The 19,887-nt window shown below is 53.3% G+C and overlaps 1 protein-coding gene across 4 annotated transcripts; it reads left to right on the top strand.

Annotated features, from left to right (window-relative positions):
• Positions 1-1,363: 1,363 nt before the first annotated feature.
• Positions 1,364-12,551, top strand: SPATA2 (spermatogenesis associated 2). Of its 4 annotated transcripts, none has more exons than XM_015099931.4 (3): positions 1,364-1,497; positions 7,805-8,237; positions 9,120-12,551. In XM_015099931.4, exons 2-3 carry the CDS (start codon positions 7,917-7,919, stop codon positions 10,344-10,346), a joined length of 1,548 nt encoding a protein of 515 aa, XP_014955417.3. In that variant the 5' UTR covers positions 1,364-1,497; positions 7,805-7,916; the 3' UTR covers positions 10,347-12,551. The 4 variants fall into 4 exon arrangements, with proteins under 4 accessions (XP_014955417.3, XP_042086195.1, XP_060253809.1 ...); XM_042230261.2 differs by having other exon boundaries at positions 3,240-8,237; XM_060397826.1 differs by lacking the exon at positions 1,364-1,497 and adding an exon at positions 1,551-1,911.
• Positions 12,552-19,887: the final 7,336 nt, after the last annotated feature.

Genomic DNA, 19,887 nt, shown 5'->3' with positions numbered 1-19,887 from the left:
GTGTTTGGCTTGGTCTTCCTCAATGCTGGTTTCCATTCAGGGAATTTGAGGGCTGAGGAAAGTCATTTCCTTTGACTTACCCAGATTTTATTTTATATTTTATTATTTATTCATTTATTTTCTGGCTGTGCCATGCAGCTTGCAGGGTCTCAAGTTCCTTACCAGGCATTGGATGCAGTCGCTCAGCAGTGAAAGCGTGGAGACCTAAACACTGGACCACCAAGGAATTACCAACTTAACCAGATTTTTAAAACAGTGTATTTAGAGATTATTACACTAATGCAACTACTGTGGGGTTGGAGAAGACTCTTGAGAGTCCCTTGGACTGGCAAGGAGATCCAACCAGTCCATCCTAAAGGAGATCAGAGCTGAATATTCACTGGAAGGACTGATGCTGAAGCTGAAGCTCCAAACTTTGGCCACCTGATGCGAAGAACCGACTCACTGGAAAAGACCCTGATGCTGGGAAAGATTGAAGGCGGAGAAGAAAGGATTGAAGGATAGGACAGAGGATAAGACGGTTAGATGACATCACCGACTCAATGGACATGAATTTGAGCAAACTCTAGGAGACAGTGAAGGACAGAGAACTCTGATGTACTGCAGTCCATGGGGTCGCAAAGAGTGGGACACGATTGAGCAACTGAACTGAATGTAACTACTTTAATACTTTTAGTAAGTGGCTTCCATACTCACTTGAATCCCAGGAGGCAGTATATTATTATTATTGCATTTATAGGTGAAAAGGCCGAGGCTCAAAGAAGTAACTATTCCAAGGTTATGTTGCTCGTAAGTGGTAAAGGCAAAACTGGAACCCCCTCTTAGACACAGCCTGTAACACCGCAAGTCCCCTCAAGGCTGGATTCAGTCTCACGTGACACTGGGCATCTCATTTGCTTTTTTTTAAGCCTTCGTATTTCCACCTGCATAATGGGGGTGAGGGATCCAACTGTCAGCTTCTAGTCTGGCGCGGTCAGGAGCTCATGGTCAGATCGCAAGGATAACGGGGAAGACCGGGAGGTGGAAGCCGCGAATTTCTCCATCTGAGCTCACAGCTCCAAGTTACCACCTCCAGGCTCCAGCCAGGTTCCCATGACAACTCGGCCAGCCGCCATCCTGGGACGGAGGGCGTGCGTCACTTCCGGCCCGTTTATTTCCGGGTCCCAGCCCCAGCCCCGCGGCGGCGGGCCTTTAGGCTCCGAAGCGGGACGCCGCCGCTTCTCGCTCACCTTTCTGCCTCCGGCTTCTTCTCCGCCTCCGGCGAGTGCGGGCCTCTCCCCGGCCCAGCGCGCAGCCGCGGCCTGGCCTCCCTTTGGGCCCGCCTTCGAGACGTCACTTCCGGACTGAGTGCTTCCGGGTCGCCGCGGCCCCAGGGTACTGGTCTCTGTCTCCCGCAGCCGGCCGGAGCTCCGAGAGCCCAGCCGGGCCCGGCTCCGGCGGCGGCCGCGGCTGCTTCCTGCTCACCTCGGCCGGGGCGTCCTCGGCGGCGGTGCCGGGGTAAGGGCGGTTCGGCCGCGGGCGGAAACGGCGTCTGGGGCTTCCCTGGGCGGAGGGGGCGCCCGATTCGGCGGGGCTCGGCCGGTTCGGGAGCGGGGTCCCTTCGCGGCCGGTGAGGGGGCGATGGGCGAACCCGCCTTTCCGGCACTCCGGGGCCCCGGCTGCTCCTCAGGATCCCGGCTCCCCGCGAGGGCTGCCTTGCAGCCTCTTGGAGACCGGCGGTGGGAGGCTCGGGGCAGCTCAGGAGGAGCACCCCTTGTTCGGCGACGGCCGCAGCAGCAGAACACCCCGATTCCAGCCGCAGGCAGTTACCGCGCAGTTGGTCATCAGCTCGGGCTCCGGTGGCAGACCGGGGTTTGTACTCATTATGTGACCTTGGACAAGTCACTCCATCGTCTGAGTCTCAGTTGGCTGGTTAGTTCAGTGGGGAGTGAACCTGTCTGCTCGGGCCCGGGATGGGGATGAAGGGAGATGCATACGAAGCACAGCATCTGGCATACAGCAGCCTTCCAGTAAATGATGCGTGCGTGCTCAGTCGCTTCAGTCGTGTCCGACTCTCTGCGACCCCACAGGACTGTAGCCCCGCTAGGCTCCTCTGTCCATAGGATTCTCCAGGCAAGGATACTGGAGTGGGTTGCCATGCCCTCCTCCAGTGGATCTTCCCAGCTCAGGGATGGAACCCGGGTCTCCTGCGTTGCAGGTGGATGCTTTACCATCTGAGCCACCAGGGAAGCCCCCCACCCCCACCCCCGCCAATAAATGATAGCTGCTGTCTATTCGGCCTCGGGCCCTGGGGAGGGCCCGAGATTGGGACTAGGGTGTTTTGCACAACTGATGTGGCGCTTAGAGGCTGTAAGAATTACCAGACTGGGAATAGCAGTTGCCAGCTTCTGTGTGCTGCAGGGAGGGGAGCCTGCTTGCTCCAGAGCCCCTCTGCCAGCGGCAGCTGCCACTGGGGAAGCCCAATTTCAGCATCGGCTGAGGCTATTTTCAGAGGTCGGGAAGCCCTCTCTCTGAATCTCTCTGGGATTGGGTTGGGGTGTGGGGACCCTTTGGTGTTTTCACTGCCAGTGGAAGGTTGCTTAGGATGTGTCTCAGGGGCTTGGGGATGAGTGCCAAGGAGTGGGGTGTGGAGGTGGAGGGGGTTGATGGGCACTCCCCTTGCTGCTGTTTGGAGGCCCAGGGAACTCTGAGCGGCCTGAAGCTAGACCAGGGATCTGTAAACCTGTGGACTGGGGCAGTGCCGGGCCCAAAATAGCTTCTGCCTGTGCAGGGAGGAGGAAGCCTTCAGATGCTGCTTGGGGAATGTTTCTGCTTGAATGGGCCAGCTGAGGTAAAGCCAAGCTCATCCTTTGCTATCCAGAATCATTTCAGTTCTGTTCAGTGAGGTTTTAAACAGATCCAGCTTTCCTCTGAGATGTTAAAAAAATAATTGAAATACCACCACCACCCCTCCCCCCACCCCCGATTGCAATATCTCTCTTCAAAGGGGGGCCCAGATTGTGGGTGCAGGAAGGTGCTGACCAGGTCTCTTGGCTCTGAACACCCACCCGATTCTGTTAGGGATGTTCATGGTACCATGCTTTTTTTTTTTTTTTTTAATTCTGTCACCAGCCTGGCATGTCTTGGCATTCCAGTCCTTGGGTTGCTTGGAGAAATTAACGGCTTCTGTCACTGCGCTGTCTTGGTATCCTGTAACCACGCTGTTTTTGCAGAGAGCGTGTTTTTTGTTGTTCTTGCAGAGTGCTAGGAATAAATTGCTGGCTCTGTGCTCAGAAGAGACATCAGCTATGACCAGCTACAATGCAGCCTGTATTCTCAGAAAATGAATTCAGGAGGGATGATGTCAGCTGCTTTACCACTGGCCAGGCGCTGGTCAGCCTCCCCTCTCAGCCCTCGAGCTTACGTCATAGAGAGATCTGTGCTCTTCCAGTCCTGCTCCGTGTGAGAAGACGGGAGTCTTGCTGCCACCGAAATTTTTAGAACTCAGCTCTGCTGGCCCTGCCATAGGGTGTCTGACTTAGTCAAGCCCTTCTGAGAAGAGCTGTCCAGCAGCTGGATGGCTGTGCCTGAAAGCAGTGCAGCTCAGAGCTTGAGTCAGGGTTTTGGCATCAGACCCAGGTTCAGATCCCTGAGCCCCTTCTCCTTGTCCTTATGGCTTAGGGCGAGTGACTTGGCCCCTCTGTGCGTGCATGCTGAGTCGCTCAGTTGTGTCAGATTCTTTGTGAGCCCATGGCCTATGGCCCGCCAGGCTCCTTTGGCCATGGGATTCTCTGTGGCCGTGGGAATACTGGAGGGGGTTGCCATTTCCTCCTCCAGTTGGCCCCTCTGAGCCTCAGTTTTTCCTTGTTTAACCTTGGAGTTGTCGAGTGGATTTCATTGATTTTCACGGGGCACTTAGCAGAGGGTCCTTCTGTGCTGACCTCTTGGTGAATGTCACTCATGGTACCCACAGATGATGAAGTAAAGGAGGAAGATTCCAGGCCAGGGGCTGGCCACCCCAGGTTCCAATTCCAGCTCTGACCTTTTCAGGCTCTGTTGAGCAGGTTGTTTAGTGGCAGAGCCTCGGTCTCCTCGTAGAACTGTGAGGATTAAACTGGATGATGCAGTCAAAGTGGACAGCCCGAGGCCTAGCGCACAGTAGGACCACGATCATTGTTCGCCTTTCCTCCAGGGTCTTGTAGCATTTTCTTTCACCTGTTTCCTCACCAGTGTAGGCTGGTTCAAATTTCCCCTTAGACGTGTTTCCTGCCCTTCACTTTAGGACTTTGAATACCAAACTGGGCTGTTTGCAGTCCTTTTGTTTGTTTGTTTGCCAGCCACAAACAAGGGTGGGGACTGTGGTATGGTTACAGCGCTGAGCAGACGCTGAGCTGAGCTTGAGGGTGGCTGACTCTGTTTTTTAAAAAAAAAGTCAGTCTCTATTGGCTCAAGCCTGACTTTGGAGAAAAATCATAACAGTGTTTTGGAGGCTTGATGTCGCTCTGTCTAAATTGTTCTCAGATGTACTAAAAAACAGTCCCTGGGGCCAGAGGCCGGATGGAAGCCTCTTTTGGATAAATAAAAAAAAATGGTAAACGCATATGGGTTTTTTTTTTTTAGCAAGGACAGTGATGTCTTCTCTCAGGTTGCAATGCAGTTTTATTTTTAAAGCGAACACACATACTTTGATACTGAGCAGTAAGCCTGTTCAGCTAGAATTCAGGGCAGAGCTCTGTCTTCTCAATCGCTGTGCCCTCCTGTCCCCTGCCTACGCCCTGTCCTCCCAACTGCACCAGCCTGGGGCCTGGCACCATGGAGGCCTGAATATCACTGAGCTCAGGAATCATGGGGTGGCGGGAGGAACACAGCTTTCCAGTCCTCAGGCCAGGCTTGGAAGCTGGGGTCCTCCTTTTCCTAACCCTGAGCTTACATAACCTTGTGGCAGATCATGTCATGGAGCCTTGCTTTCTTCCCTCTCCTGCTGGCCTTCCAGAACTCTAAGGAGAGCTAAACGAGAAACGCAAGCATGGTGAATGCTGACGTGCTTAGCATCATGTGTTTTGCCTGTTTTATCAAATACCTACTGTGTGCCAGGTGCTGTGTTAGGCATCATGGTGAACAAAACAGATACTGTCCTTGCCTTTGCAGGGTTGACTGCTTACTGGATATTGAGGGGAGACAGACAGGAAGATAGTAATTGAATAAAGTTGATAATTTCCCAGAGTATTTTTTTTTTGGCCACACCCAGCAACATGCAGAACTTACCCCACTAGGGTTCGAACCCATGCCCCCTGCAGTGAACTGTGGAATCTTAACCACTGGACCTGCCCGGGATGCCCAACGTTGATGATTTCAGATGGTGATTACCCCAGGATGATGGGATGACAAGGGCCAGGCAGGTGCTCTTTGCTGAGCTGGGGTGGTCAGGGAGCGCCTCAGAGGAGTGATGGTTGAGTTGAGACCTGAATGATGAGAGTGAGCCTGCGACAGGAAGAACATGCAGAAGGGACAACGTGTACAGAGGTCCTGCGGCCAAAATGGGCTTGATGAGCGTGAGGAGCAGGCAGAAGGGCCTGTGTGGGTGGACCTTAAAGGGCAGGGATGGCTGTTCTGAGGGCCACAGCGACCTTGGGTAGGAGGGAGAATCTGATCCCAAGTGGCACTGTTCACCTGGGTGCAGTTCAGGTCTGAGCCTTGGGCTTCCTTGGCAGGGCAGTGGGTGGGAGAAGGTGACCTCTCTGTGTCCCTAATTCTCCTGCATGTCTTACCCCCTGGGCGTCTCCCCAAAACTGGAGAAGCCAGAGGAATGTCCATTACCACCTGCATGATTTTATGGACTTCCTGATCGTCGCCAGGCTGATGGGCACCTAGGACTTCTGAGCCGGACTCAGAGCTGCTGGAGGACTGTGCAGGTCCATCCCATCCCACCGCAGCTTGTTTTTGGTCCCTCACCATCTCCCACAGCCAACAGGAACCACCCCCCGCCCCCAACAACTCCCACAGCCAACAGGAACCGCCCCCCCCCCCAACCCGCTCAGACAGCGGCAGGGTTTTATGAAGCGTGTGCCCTGCCCTGGCACTGTGACCTTTCCTCAGTCACTTGGTCACAGTCTCTGCACCCACGGAGCTTGTGGGCAGGAAGGGCAGGACAGGTGAGTGTGAAAGCACATGCCCACCCCAGTGGGAGATGTTTGCCTCACTCTGATCTCACCTCTGGGAACGCTTGGTAGGTGTTGCACCTCCCGACACTGGGAACGTCTGCTGGTGTGCCTCGTGGGGCCTACTCTGAGCTGGCATTCTGGAGAGCATTCTTTTCCTTTCCTTCCCTTGGCTGTACTGGGGCTTCATTGCAGCGTGCGGGCTCTTTGTGGCGGTGCACAGGCTGCCCTGGTTACCCCGAGGCGTCTGGGGTCGCAGTTCCCTGACCAGGGATGGAACCCTCACTCCCGGCATTGGAGGGCAGGTTCTTTACCACTGGACACTGGGGAAGTCCCTGAAGAGCTTTCTGTACTGACTGCAGAGAATCCTTCTGCCAGCTCTGGACTGTAAGAGTTATTAACCCCGTTTTTCAGATGAGAAAACTGAGTTGAGTACTTGGCCCACGTAACCTGGAGAAGCAGACCCAGGGTTCACGCCCAGGCAGGCCAGCTTTGAGGTCTGCCTGTGACCCCCGTGGGCCATGTTGCCGCCCCGGCCCCGGCAGTATCCCTCGATGGATACGGATGTGCTGCGGCACCGTAGCGCCAAGAGTACTGATGGATCTGTGCCTACTCTACTAACAGGTGGCCAGGAAGATGGCAAGAGTGTGTGAATCCTGTGCGTCCAGCCTAGAAGGTTCTGTCCTCTCACAAGAGGGAACCGTAAAAAACAAAGGTGGAGTGGGATTCCCTTGTGGTCCAGTGCTTAGGACTTATGCCTCCACTTTAGGGGGCACAGGTTCAATCCCTGTCGGGGAACGAATATCCCAGAAGCCACAGGGCATGGCCAAAACCACCACCCCACGCCCCACGCGCCCCCCCCCGGCAGAGAAACAAAGGCAGATCAAGGGACTCTCCAAGAGTCAACAGCCAACGTAGCCTTTTTTTTTTAATGATCACAGGTGTGATCATGCTCCTATCCTCCTTGCTTTGAACCCTTCAGGGGCTTCACAGGGCTCTTTGAATGAAATGTCTGACTCGTTGAGACCAGGGGCTGGGATCCTGCTGGTGTGGGCAGCCTTGTGTCCTGTGACCCTCCTCCTCTCTCTGCTTCAGCCTCACTAGCCTGCTTGCTGTTCACATGCCAGCTTCTTTCTGGCCTCAGGAAAGGGGTGTGGCAGTGAAAGGCATGGACTTTGTAGCAGCCTGCCTGGGCGCTCACCTCAGCCCTGCTTCCTGATAGTCCTATAACTTTGGGCGCGTTTCTTAGTGTGTCTGTGTCTCAGTTTTCCCATATGTGAAATGGGGGTAATGATGCCACTGACCTCCTAGGGCTGTTGAAGACAGGATGAGTTAGGAGGCGTGTGCACCTGGCGTGTGGCAAGCACTCATAGTGTTAGCCCGGGGCCTGACTCCCTGCCAGCACCTCCCGCTTTGGGTCTAACCCTCACTTTCTCAGGGGCTTTTTAACCCTCCCTCACCCCTGTGAAACCAGGCTCGATGCCCCTAATCCTACTTTCCAGCAGCATCAAGGACCTTGCCCGTCCTGTTTCCACTCCTGTCCGGTAAGTGTGTTGAAGCCCTGGTGTAGCTCAGGCCGGCTCTGCTTCTGGTTTGGCCTCGGCAGCCACCAGATGGGACGTGGACCATTTCGAGGAATGACGTGCTTCTCGGTCTTCCCCTTCCAGAGCATTCTGCGGGTCCAGGCAGGCAGTATGATGACGCTTCTGGCAGTGTCCCTGCCTCTAAGCCAGAAGCCATGGAGGAGATAAGGTAGCCCCTGTCCCTGGATCGGATTGGATGGGGAAGCCCAGTTCAATGGATGCAAAATACAAGGATGACTTGTTCCGGAAGTATGTGCAGTTCCACGAGGGCCAAGGGGATGCCACCCCCAGCAGTGATGAGTCCCTGCGGGCGGCAGCCTCCACCCTGCTCAGCCTGCACAAGGTGGACCCCTTTCATCGATTCCGGCTGATCCAGTTCTATGAGGTGGTGGAGAGCTCCCTGCGCTCGCTCCGCTCCTCCAGCCTGCGGGCCCTGCGCTGCGCCTTTAGTGTGCTTGAGACGGTGGGCATCAACCTCTTCCTCTGCCCCTGGAAGAAGGAGTTCAGAAGCATCAAGGTAAGGTCTGGGGACGGGCCCTGCATGCTGCTCTCCCCTCTTGTGCCTTGCTGTCCATCTTGGGAAGAGGGTTTGTGACCATGTAATCTCTTTCCTCTGCTTGGGCCTTCCTGGCTTCCAGGCTGCCTCTGAGATGAGGACCAGAATTGCCCACCTGGCCTTGTGGGCAATAGTGCATAGTGCCTTCTTCGCTGGTTGCCCACCCCTGGCAGCTCACATCTGAAACTGTGAGGTTGGAAAGGAGGGCAGCACCCAGTTACACAGGGCCTTGGAGCCCAGAGTAGGGGCTGGAATTTATTCTAAGGGGGCAGGGAAGCAGGCAGGGCCGGGATCCGGTTTCCACTGGAGAAGATGACTCCTGGTGGTTGTATGGGAGGTCGACAGCGTGGAGGCCTTGAGGAGGCTGCCCCAGAGGGAGACAGGGATGAGGGGGGAGGAGGAACTGGAGACGGAGAGTTCTGAATCATTCCAAAGGCGGTGGTGGCTCAGGAGAGTTTCCCCCGGGTCAGGCTGAGTCTCACCGAAATACCAGAAAGGGTACTCGCATTGCTCCTGGGTGTTTCTGCCTCTGACCCAATTCCCTTTCTCCATCAGTGTTTGCCCTGCACCTCCCTAAGGAGCAGGGCCCCTGCAGCCCATGTGGAAGGCCAGTGGCTTTGCTCCCTCCCCCCCCCTCCCCACCCCCCCCCGGGTCATTTCCCTCAGACCCCTGCGCTGAGTTGTTGGGGAGCAGTAGCCTCCACTTGCTGCCCTGAGATGGCCCCGACCCCCGCTCCCCACGTGCCCGTGTGCAGACTGGGTGCGCCCCGCCCGGGTACAGTCTCCGCGGTGTGTCTGGGAGAGAAGAACCCAACTCTGCTCCTCTGCCCTCCCTTCCCCTAGACCTACACCGGCCCCTTCGTGTACTACGTCAAGTCGACGTTACTGGAGGAGGACATCCGAGCCATCCTGAGCTACATGGGCTACGTGCCCGAGCTGGGGACCGCCTACAGGCTCAAAGAGCTGGTCGAGACGCTGCAAGTGAAGATGGTTTCCTTCGAACTTTTTCTGGCCAAGGTGGAGTGCGAGCAGATGCTGGAGATCCACTCGCAGGTCAAGGACAAGGGCTACACGGAGCTGGACGTGGTGAGCGAGCGCCGGGGCAGCGCGGAGGACGCGCGGGGGTGCGCAGAGGCCCTGCGGCGGCGCGCCGAGGCCCGCGAGCCGCTGTCGGCCTCGATGGCGCGCGTGGTGCTGCAGAAGTCGGCCAGCGAGCGGGCGGCCAAAGACTACTACAAGCCCCGCGTGACCAAGCCCTCGCGGTCGGTGGACACCTACGACAGCTACTGGGAGAGCCGGAAGCCTCCCCTGAAGACCTCGCTGAGCCTGCGGAAGGAGCCGGCGGCCGCCGAGCCCGGGGACGAGTTCAAGGACGAGATCGTCCGCCCGCCGCCCTCGCTCCTGACGGTGGCCGGCTCCCCGCACGGCGGCGCCGACGACCTGCCGGCCCCCGCTCCCAGCAACGGGCTCGGCCTGCTCCGCGGCCCCTACCTGCCTGGCCCGGACGACGTGGATCTGTACACGGACGCGGAGCCCCGGGCTGCCTACCGGAGGCAGGACGCCCTGCGGCCCGACGTCTGGCTGCTGAGAAACGACGCCCACCCCGGCTACCACAAGCGCTCGCCCCCCGCCAAAGAGTCCGCCCTCTCCAAGTGCCAGAACTGCGGCCTGGCCTGCAGCGCCGCCCTCTGCTCGCGCTGCGACAGCCAGCTGGCCTGCTCCCCGGCCGCCAAGCCCAGCGCCTTCCCCGGCAAAGCCTCCGGCCACGACAGCCTGGCCCACGGGGCCGCCCTGCGGGAGAAGTACGCGGGCCAGACTCAGGGCCTCGAGCGGCCGCTGCACCTCCACTCCAAGTCCAAGCCACCCGCCGCCGCCACCTCCCGCTGTGGCTTCTGCAACCGACCGGGGGCCGCCAACACCTGCACCCAGTGTTCCAAAGTCTCCTGCGACGCCTGCCTCAGCGCCTACCATTACGACCCCTGCTGCAAAAAGAGCGAGCTGCACAAGTTCATGCCCAACAACCAGCTGAACTACAAGTCCACCCAGTTCTCCCATCTCGTGTACAGATAGATGCCACCCCGCGCCTCCCTGCTCCAAGGGCTACACCTCCGACCTTTCTGGTGTCACGGGGAAGCAGTGTTAAGGCATAGATCTCAGAAACAGAGCCCTGCCCTTGACCATGCGGGTGTTGGGAGATCCTGGGACCGGCCACCCCACGTGGGAGTTCCCTTACCGACTCAGATTATTTCAACTGATGGCTGCTTTGTCGTCTGGCAGGAGAGAGGGTGGCGCTTCCGTTGGGAATCCTTTTTGGCTAATCTCTCCACTCCTTGTTCTTTTTTTTGGGGGGGGTGGGTGGTGGGCTTGTTTCTTCAAGATGGTTTCTATCTCTGGGACTCTTGCCGACCCCTCACTCCCATGGCAAAGCCAACTTGGATTGGGAAGGCCCCCCCCCCCCCCCCCCCCCCCCCGGGTCGCTTCCAGATGCACACCTGGAGCGGTGAGCTAGAGGCCTGTTGGCTTGTGAAATGAGCCCTCCTGCCACACCGGGCCTCCTCCACTGGCTCATCCCTCCGCCGCCGTCCCCAAACACCGGGACCAGGCTGGCACCCCCCCCCCCCCCCCCCCCCCCCCCCCCCCCGCCTTCCCTGCCTCTACCCATCAACGGTGACCTGAGCCCAGGATTCACTGAATGTCATGCTGTTGCCTCCACGGCTCAGCGCAGCCGTGGGGTCTGTGAACTTCGCCCTCACGCTCTGCAGTGTGGACCTTCCACCGCGGCACTGACCTCCCCCCTCCTCCTGTTGTTTGCACATCTTTCTCTTCCTGTATTGTACATAGATATTTTTGAGATTTATTTTTAAATAAATATTCAACTTGCCGTGTGTTTCAAAGTGGTGAAAACATTACCGATGTAGCTATTTATAAAGATGCCCCAGGTTCTTTAGTCTTCCAGGGGAGGGGCTCATGCCCTTCCACCTTGTTGCCTCTGCTCGCCACCGCCCAAAGTTCGAGTGGAGCGTGCAGGCTTGGAGAAGGAACAGAGATGATGTCCCCTGGGCTCGTGGAGAGCCGCTGTCTTCCCTGCAACCAATCTCAACACCTACCTCCAGTGCGCACCTCGGGGGGCTCGTCCGGGCTGAGAGGTCTCTGCGCCTGCAGACTGTGACCACCCAGTGACGAGTCAGGAACCTCACCCTGCGGACCTCCAGCCTGGTCTTCACCGCTTGCTGAGTGTGGGCCTTGCGCTGCAGTCTCCTCGAGTCTCAGTTCAGAAGGAAGAGGGTTTGGATCCCCACCACCCCTCCACCTCAGTCCTCTCCTCTTCACCTGTTTCCAGGACTCCTCTGTAACCTACATGACCTTTTTGCACTAGAGGTGGGCAGGAGTCGGCGTGCGCCCAGCAGACGGGTGCCTCCTGAGATTCTTAGCCGAGCCTCAGCGCTTCCAAACCCGAAGGCCCCTTAAACTCCTTATGTGAATTAACTGACCCCGGATTATCCTTTTGGGTTACAGAGGAGGAGCGGGGCAAGAATCTGAAAATAAAACTGCTTCCGTGTGAACTAATAATATATTTTAGCCATAAGTGTTGGTGATGTACAGAATGTTACGGGGATTGACCTGCAGTGGGTTTTGTGATGGGAGGAGGTATTCAGCTCCTGAGCACATTTCCATCTGGCTGAATCCTGAGGCCACTGTGAATTTGCTGATGTTCTTCCAACTCAGTTGAGAGATTTTAAGGTTTTCAAAATCTTCTATGGCTTTTATATATATATATATCTAGTAGATCACTTGTAGATATTCCATGTGTATATAAAGCTGAGTTTCAACCAACTTGATTACTAAGGCCCTCCCACTGGGGGCACCCATCTTTGATGTCCTCCTTCCTTTTCACATCTCAGAGGTGTCCGTGCCTCTCCCAGTCCTGACTTTTCCAGTTTTCCATTTTCAGACTGCTCTAGCACTACACTAACTCTTAACCAACCGTGATGCCACGTAACTCACAGAGCAGACAGAAGCAGGAATAACCCACTTGTTCTGGAAGAGAAAGTCCAGCGTGGGTTATCATCACGGAAACACTGTGTTCGTGGGTTGGAATAGGAAATGCTGTGACCGTGCTCCTCCTCGGTGTGTATCTTAATTGTATGAGGTTGCTGTGATTGAGATAAATAGATGCTAATTTAAAAATGCAGATGTTTGCATTTGATTTCTACCAAGAGTTGAAATGTTGAGAGATGCTTTAAAAAATAATAATAAAGTGTCTTCCATTGTTAATGAAGTGTTTGGGCTTTTATGTCTCTTCCCCTCTGCCGCTCTGAAGTTTGGGTTGCTTGGGTTTGTTTTTTTGCTATTTTTGTTTGTTTTTTGCTCAAACCATGTTTTGTTCTTTAGTGACAGGACTCACATTTTCTCCTCCATGAAACTCACAAATGATAACAGCCAGCATTTGAGTGCTTGTTCTGTGAGACAGACTTTAAAAAAAGAACAAAAAGATTTGTGTATGTGTTCAGGTTGCTGCGGCCTCTGCTGCGCGGCCTCCTCTCGCTGTGGTGGTTCGGGGCTGCTCTAGTGGTGGTGCGCCGGTCTCATCGCACTGGCTCCTCTTCTTGCCAAGCACAGGCTCTCGGTGCCCATGCTTCAGTAGCTGTGGTGGGTTGGCTGTTTCTGCAGTACAGGAGCTGAGTTGTCCCCTGGCACGTGGGATCTTCCTGGGCCAGGGATCAAACCCGTGTCCCCCGCATTGGCAGGTGGATTCTTTACCGCTGAGCCACCAGGGAAGCCAAGCCAGGCATTTTATATGCTGAGACTTTTGAGATCTCATGTAATAGTCTGAATCCTCCTGGAAGATAACCTAAATCCCATCTTACAGATGGGGGAACCAACGTGTGCAGAGTTCAGCCATGCTTCCTAGGAGTGGGACTGTAGATTCCAGCAGAGATGATTGTTAGTGGTGACAGACAGGAATTAAATAACAGTGAAGGGTATTGTGTTAAAAAAAAAAAAGCAATCCTATTTAAAAATGTTTGATTCATTTAAATGCCTCAAGAGGATCCTGGTCAGTGTAATGCTAGCTTATCTCTAAGAAAGAGAAAGCAGGGCCAAGAATCTTTAGCAGAATCTTGGGTTTTCAGTTCTCCTCTATTCAGGGCAGACCATACTACTTACCCATTATAGCAATGATAGGTGATTACTTTAAAAATCAATTTAAGCTTTCTTTTTAAAATGAAGTTTCCAGAAACTGATATAACATGCCAAATCAACTAAACTTCAATAAAAATAATAAGTAAATAAGGAAGGTTGACTTAACCTACATGGCAAAAATCTTCAGGGCAGTGTAAAAAGCAGCTGTGGTTTGGGTACGTCCTGGCTTTATCCCCTGGTGGGGTGTCTGTGCCACCATACTGCCCACTCTGGGGGCTTGGCCCCCATGAGGCTGCTCAGCTGTCCAGGAAGAGACTAAACAGTTCTCTCCAGCTCACTCACTGGCTGAACAAATATCCAGGCCTTGGGCCAGACGAAGGCCCAGGTGCTGGGTTTGATTTTAGCGACAGCATAGGAAGTGGCACTGCCATCCTGGCTTCCTGGAGATGAACACCCAGCCTGGGAGAGCTAAGGAAGCCAGACACTCGCTCCTGACGCTCCTGTATCTATCTGAAGGGGAGCAGAGACTCTGAGCAGCTTGTTTGATTTGCATATGTAAATGACAAGCATATTTAAGCATCACCAGGCCCACCAGCTGTACAGCATTACCATGAGCCTTGTTGCCAGCTCTGAGCACCGACCTGTGGTACCCCACATGCTCAGAGGGATAGAGCCATGGCAGACACTGCCAGTTAAACTCTGGTAGCGGCTCACCCACCCTCCCTTGCTAATAGAAACCCGGAGGTTTAGACATCTGGCCAGCAGGATAAAGACTGCCTTTCCCAGCCTCTCCTGCAACCAAGCACGGTCATATGGTTAGGTCTGGTCCATAGGATGGAAAAGTGCTGTGACTTCTAAGACTTGTCCTTCAAAGAAAGAAGCTTGTGCCTCCCACCCTGACCATGCTGGCTGGAATGGAGCAGCTCTGTGTGACTCTGAGGCAAAGGTCAAGGCATGGGGGGCATGGCAAGTGGCTGGAAGGGGCTGGCTTCCTGACACTTAGGAAGCCACCATCTTACCTGGCCTGCCCCACCTACCTTCAGATTTTATATGCAAGAAATAAACTACTCTCTTGCTTAAACCCACATTTTTATTTTTTCCATTTGCTCATTTTAGAAAACTTGATTTACAAAGAAAGCCAGACTTGAATAATGATGCCACATGTACTCTGAACCCAGGGCTTCAGTCGTTGAATGGTTAACAACTTCCAGCCAACCTGATTTTTTCTGCACCTGTCCATCCACTTCCCCGACTCCTAAATTCCTTGGAAGCAAATTCCAGACATCTGTTTCATTTCGGAACATTTCAGTTTGCGTATCTAAAAGACAAGGACTCTTAATACCCTGACCGTATTTAAATTTTTATAACAATTCCTTAATTAAGCAACAGATATCAAGTCAGTGTTCCCAGGCCTAGTTGTCTCCTAACTGCACACTTTAAAAACTGCTTGCCCTGGGGTCCCAATAAGGTCTCACACTCCAGTGGATAGATCTTTAAATCACCTTTATCCTAAAGGCTGTCCCCACGGAGGGACACTTCTCGTTCTTTTTTTTTTTAAATTATTCCTCTTGGAATGTATTTGTTGAAGAGACTGGATTGTTTGTCCTTCAGAGTTTGCCAGCGCCTAAATTCTGCTGTAGGCAGCCCCTGCTGCTGTCTATCAAGTTCCTCTGTTCTCTCAGCCTCCTGAAAATTGGCAGTTGGATCTTTTCTTTTTCGATTCCTTTCTGTTTATTTGAACATGTTCAAAAGTAGAAAAATAAACATTTCTTCTGCAGCGCCATCAATAAGGGGTGAGAGAAGGTCACAAGGGAGGATTGGGGCTTATGAATAAAGAGGGTCAGGGTCCCAGACGGGGGAGGGCTGGGTCCAGGTCTCCAGACGTGCACGTCTCCACTGGCAACACCTCTCAGGTCCTTATAAGGAGACTGAAGTGGGGGTTGAAAGGGACAGAGGCCTCGAGGCAGCCTTGGGACCCCTTGGGCCTCCTGGAGATGCAGCCAGTGGTGCAGGCGGCCCCCGGGGCAGGAGTCCCACTCTGGGCCGAGCCAGGATGCAAGCCTGACGCTCCGGGCAGACGTGGCGCGGCACATGCAACGGCTGGTCACGGACCGCCCCCAGGGACAAGTGGGCCACGGCCCCCACGACCGTCAGCATCAGGACTAGCTCCCCCTCCAGGCCACAAGGCGCTCCACACCTGCAGCCGCCTCAGGTCCTGGGTCTCGGGGAAGAGGCGAGAGCTGCGGCTCCCTTTCTTCAGCGAGAGTGACTCTGCCAAGGCGTGCTTGGCGCTCTTGAAGCCCTCCGGCTCCCGTGGCAACAGGGAAGGGAACCAGCCCCCGTGGCAGCCCATCCCCGCCACGGTGGGCTTGGATGTGGGGACAGGGCCTGTTCTGGCCAGGTCCAGCCAGGTCCAGCCTCACAGTCACCAACACCAGGACCCAAGCTGCAGCCACGGCTAAATCCCAACGGCTTGTCTGGCCCCAGGGCTCTGCTTTCAGCCAGGCGCATGGGGCAAGCCCAGCTGATGTGTGTCAAGTGAAAAGGCAAAGGAAAACAGGAAATCTCCACTTGGACTACAGAGGGGTGAGTGCGTGAGGCCAGGCGCCCAGCCAGGTGAGCCGGCCTGTGCCAGGAACGAACGAGAGACTAAGATTCAGCTGCAGAAGAGAACTTTGTTTCTGAGAAGACCCCGCGCCTGGAGAGACTCCAGGTTAGGACTCCTGGGTAATGCCTTTAGCTCGCTGACTTTGAGGAGCCCCCGAAGGAGGCTGACGCAGGTGGAAGGATGGGAAACTGACTCAAGACTCTCACGTTGGGGCAGGGACATAGAGGGGGTGGGTAAGACTGCCTGAGCGGCAGAGAAGGGGCATCCTTTGAAGGTGCAGAAGTTTTAAAGTCCGCTGTGGCCCTCTTTGGCCCTCTTTTCCACTGCTACTTTTGTTACCTATGCTTTTGGCATTAAATCCAAGAAATTGCTGCCAAATCCAGCGTCACGAAACTTCCGTTTTCTTCTAGGAACTGTTTTTCAGTTTCAGACTAAAACTAAATTTGGATCTTTAATCCATTTTCGGTTTTGTGTATGCTGTAAGGGAAGGGTCTAGCTTCATTCGTCTGCATTTGGATGTCCAGTCTTCCTGGTACCCGTTTGTGGAGACGGTCCTTCCCCCACTGAGTGGTCTTGGCATCCTTGTGGAAGATCTTCGGATCACATGCGGAAGGGCTTCGTTCCGGCCTCTCTGTTCTGTTGGTCTCTGTGTGTGTCTCTATGCCAGTAACACACTGTTTTGATTACTGTAGCTTTGTATGTATTGTGTTTTGAAATCAGGAAGTATAAGCCCTCCAGAGTTTCTGTTGTTCTTCAAGATCGTTTTGGCTAATCGGGGTCCCTTGAGATCCCATTTAAATTTTAGGAACTTTTTTCCCCATCTGTGCAAAAATGCCATTGGGGTTTGGATAGGGATTACAATGAATTAGTAGATTGTTTTGGATCATATGGACACTTTGAATGATAGTCTTCCAACTTGTGAACACAGGATGTCCTTAATTTGTGTCTTCTTCCATTTCTTTCAGCAATGTTTTGTAGTTTTTGGTGTACACGTTCTTCACTGCCTTGGTTAGATTTACTCCTAAATATTTTTTATTCTTTTTGATGCTATTGTAAGTGGAATTGTGTTTGTAATTTCCTCTTCAGATTGCTCTTGATTTGAGTATAGAATCATGAATCATAGAGAATAATGTGTTGATTTTGCATCCTGCAACTAATTCTTATACTAGTTCTAACAGGTGTGTGTATGTGTGTAAAATTTTTAGGGTTTTCTACATGTAAGATCATGTCATCTGAGAACGGATATAATTTTACTTCTTTCCTTCCAATTTGAATGCCTTTTATTTTTTTCCAGCCAAACTGCTCTGGCTAAGATTATCGGCACAATGTTCAATAGAAGAGGGAAGAGAGGGCATCCTGGCCTCTTCTAGAGGAAACACTTTCAGTCTTTCAGCACTGAGCATGAAGTTGGCTGTGGCATGCGTGTTTTGGTATATGACTTTTATTATGTTGAGATAGTTTCCTTTCATTCCTAGTTTTTTTTTTACCGTGAAGGTGTGTTGGATTTTGTCGCATACTTCTTATGCGTTAATTGCAATGACCATGTGGTCTTGTCCTTCATCCTACGTGCTCTATCACCTGGTAGCTGACTTTTTTTTTTTTCTTTTCAGTAGCTGACTTTTGAGGCTTGCTCATTTGTGGGTTGGGTTTTTTGTTGTTGTAAGAACACTTCATAGATGTTGTCTTTTTTTTGTCAGGAGGCACATGGCGTCGAGTTCTGTCCCTTTGGGATATGAATAGCCTTTAAGGCTGTTACTCAGTACTTAGATCGGTTATTTAACTGGAGACTGCAAAATGGAGATATTCCAATTGTAGTCTTAATCGTTTGGCAACTGGAATACTTCTATAAAAAGAAACTTTTCTGCGGTGCTGTGAATCCCTACCCGGGACAAAACTGTATAAAACTGAATACATGGGCACACACACACAGGAGAGCATGTCAAACTGATGTAATTGGAGCAAGGTCCATGCAGGTTGTGATATCCCCCTATAGCTCTGCAAGAGGTCACCTCTGAGAGAAACTGGCTGCAGGGTACATGGAACCTTTCTGTACTATTTTTGCAACTTCCTATAAATCTAGGACTTAAACAAAAGTTAAAAAGAAACTTCCCTCATCAACTATTTTGCTACTAGTGATATAGTTTAAGAAAAACAGGATAGATGTTTACTTCTTTCCCTTTATTTTTACTTAGAATAATGAGCTGGTGCCTTAGAATCCCCTAATGGTGACTGTGATTCTTTTTAAACTTATTTTGTATTGGGGTATAGCCGATTAACAATGCTGTGATAGTTTCACTTCAGAACACTGAAGGGAGTCAGCTGAACATATAACATGTATTCACTCTCCTCTAAATCCAGTGACTGATTTTTAAAAAGTATTACTCTGAACTCATTTATTTCAGTATATCTTAAGTATTTCAACCCACTCCATTATTAATGTTATCGACTTTCAAGTCCCATCTTTGCTCAGTGGGAACCTCCTCAGGCTGGCTCCCGAGTCCTTTTGACCTGACCCTGAAACCCCACTTGCTTCCTCACCATCTGTTATAATGGGGCTCCAGGTTCACCTTATACATTTCCTGCCCAAGTCCTGGAATTGAAGGTTTCTCCAAAGAGCCCTGGGTCCTCTCCCTGTGAGATGACGTAAAACCCAACCCAAACAGCATCAGAACGTGTACTGTCTCCCGCCTCGAACTCCGCAGGGAGGTCAGTTCTAGGACCAGTTAATCCCCTCGTCGGACAGAGGCGTTAAGGACCGGCCCGGCTTCCTGCTCAGCAGGTGGGCAAGGCTGTGCCTCGTGTTAGAGTTGCCGCTGCAGGTCCACTGCATCCGCACGGGATGGGAGACAAAGGCCAGACAGTGGGAAGAGGGCGCTTCCCTGCTGTGAGTGACTGTTTTCAAGTGTGAGGCAACAGCTGGAAATTCCCTAAGATGTTGCTTTCCTCTCCTGCCAGGACTGGGTCAGAGGCCTGTTGCTCAGCCTTCTCAGGTGAGACAGCGGAACAACCAGGAACGGCTTTACCTCCGCTCGGCTCCTCTGGGTGTCCTGTGCTGGTCACGGGGCCTTCAGCTCTGTGCGTGACCCTCCCCTGCAGCTTTCCAGCCTCTCAAGGAAAACCCTTTTTCCCTTGCTTGCTCCCCTTCACCTTGTTCAGTTCACTCAGTTGTGTCCGGCTCTTTGCGACCCCATGGACTCCAGCAGGCAAGGCCTGCCCTGTCCATAACCAACTCCCAGAGTTTGCTCAAACTCATGTCCATCGAGTCGGTGACACCATCCAACCATCTCATCCTCTGTCGTCCCCTTCTCCTCCCGCCTTCAATCTTTCCCAGCATCAGGGTCTTTTCCAATGAGTCAGCTCTTCACATCAGGTGGCCAAAGTATTGGAGTTTCAGCTTCAGTATCAGTCCTTCCAATGAATATTCAGGACTGATTTCCTTTAGGATTGCATAGTTGGATCTTCTTGCAGTCCAAGGGACTCTCAAGAGTCCTCCCCAACACCACAGTTCAAAAGCATCCGCGTCACCCCGAGTGCCTTTCCTGGACAATGAGAAGGTTGAAACGTGAATGACGACACCCGCTTCCCCGGGTGCCAGTCTGGCTCCCCTCACCCTGACTCTGGTGCTCTGTTCCAGGCTGACTGGGCTCAGCAAACTCCACTTCCCAGCCTCCGCCCAGCCACCGGGGCCTTGGAAGAGCCTGCTTCCTATCTGCCAGAGTTCCCACCGCTCCTGGGCCCACTGGCATCACCGTCGTGCAGTTTCACTAGGCGGGAGAACCCCTTCTCTGAGCCCAGTCTCTGTCACAGGGGGACTGGAGCTGAGGGGCATGGGCGCTCCCCCCAACCCTGCTCCCGACCTAG

This window comes from Ovis aries, chromosome 13 (genome assembly GCF_016772045.2).
Source record: "Ovis aries strain OAR_USU_Benz2616 breed Rambouillet chromosome 13, ARS-UI_Ramb_v3.0, whole genome shotgun sequence".
NCBI classification, from domain to species: domain Eukaryota; kingdom Metazoa; phylum Chordata; class Mammalia; order Artiodactyla; family Bovidae; genus Ovis; species Ovis aries.
Note: the sequence above shows the minus strand (reverse complement) of the source record. Positions and strands in the feature narration are given on the sequence as shown.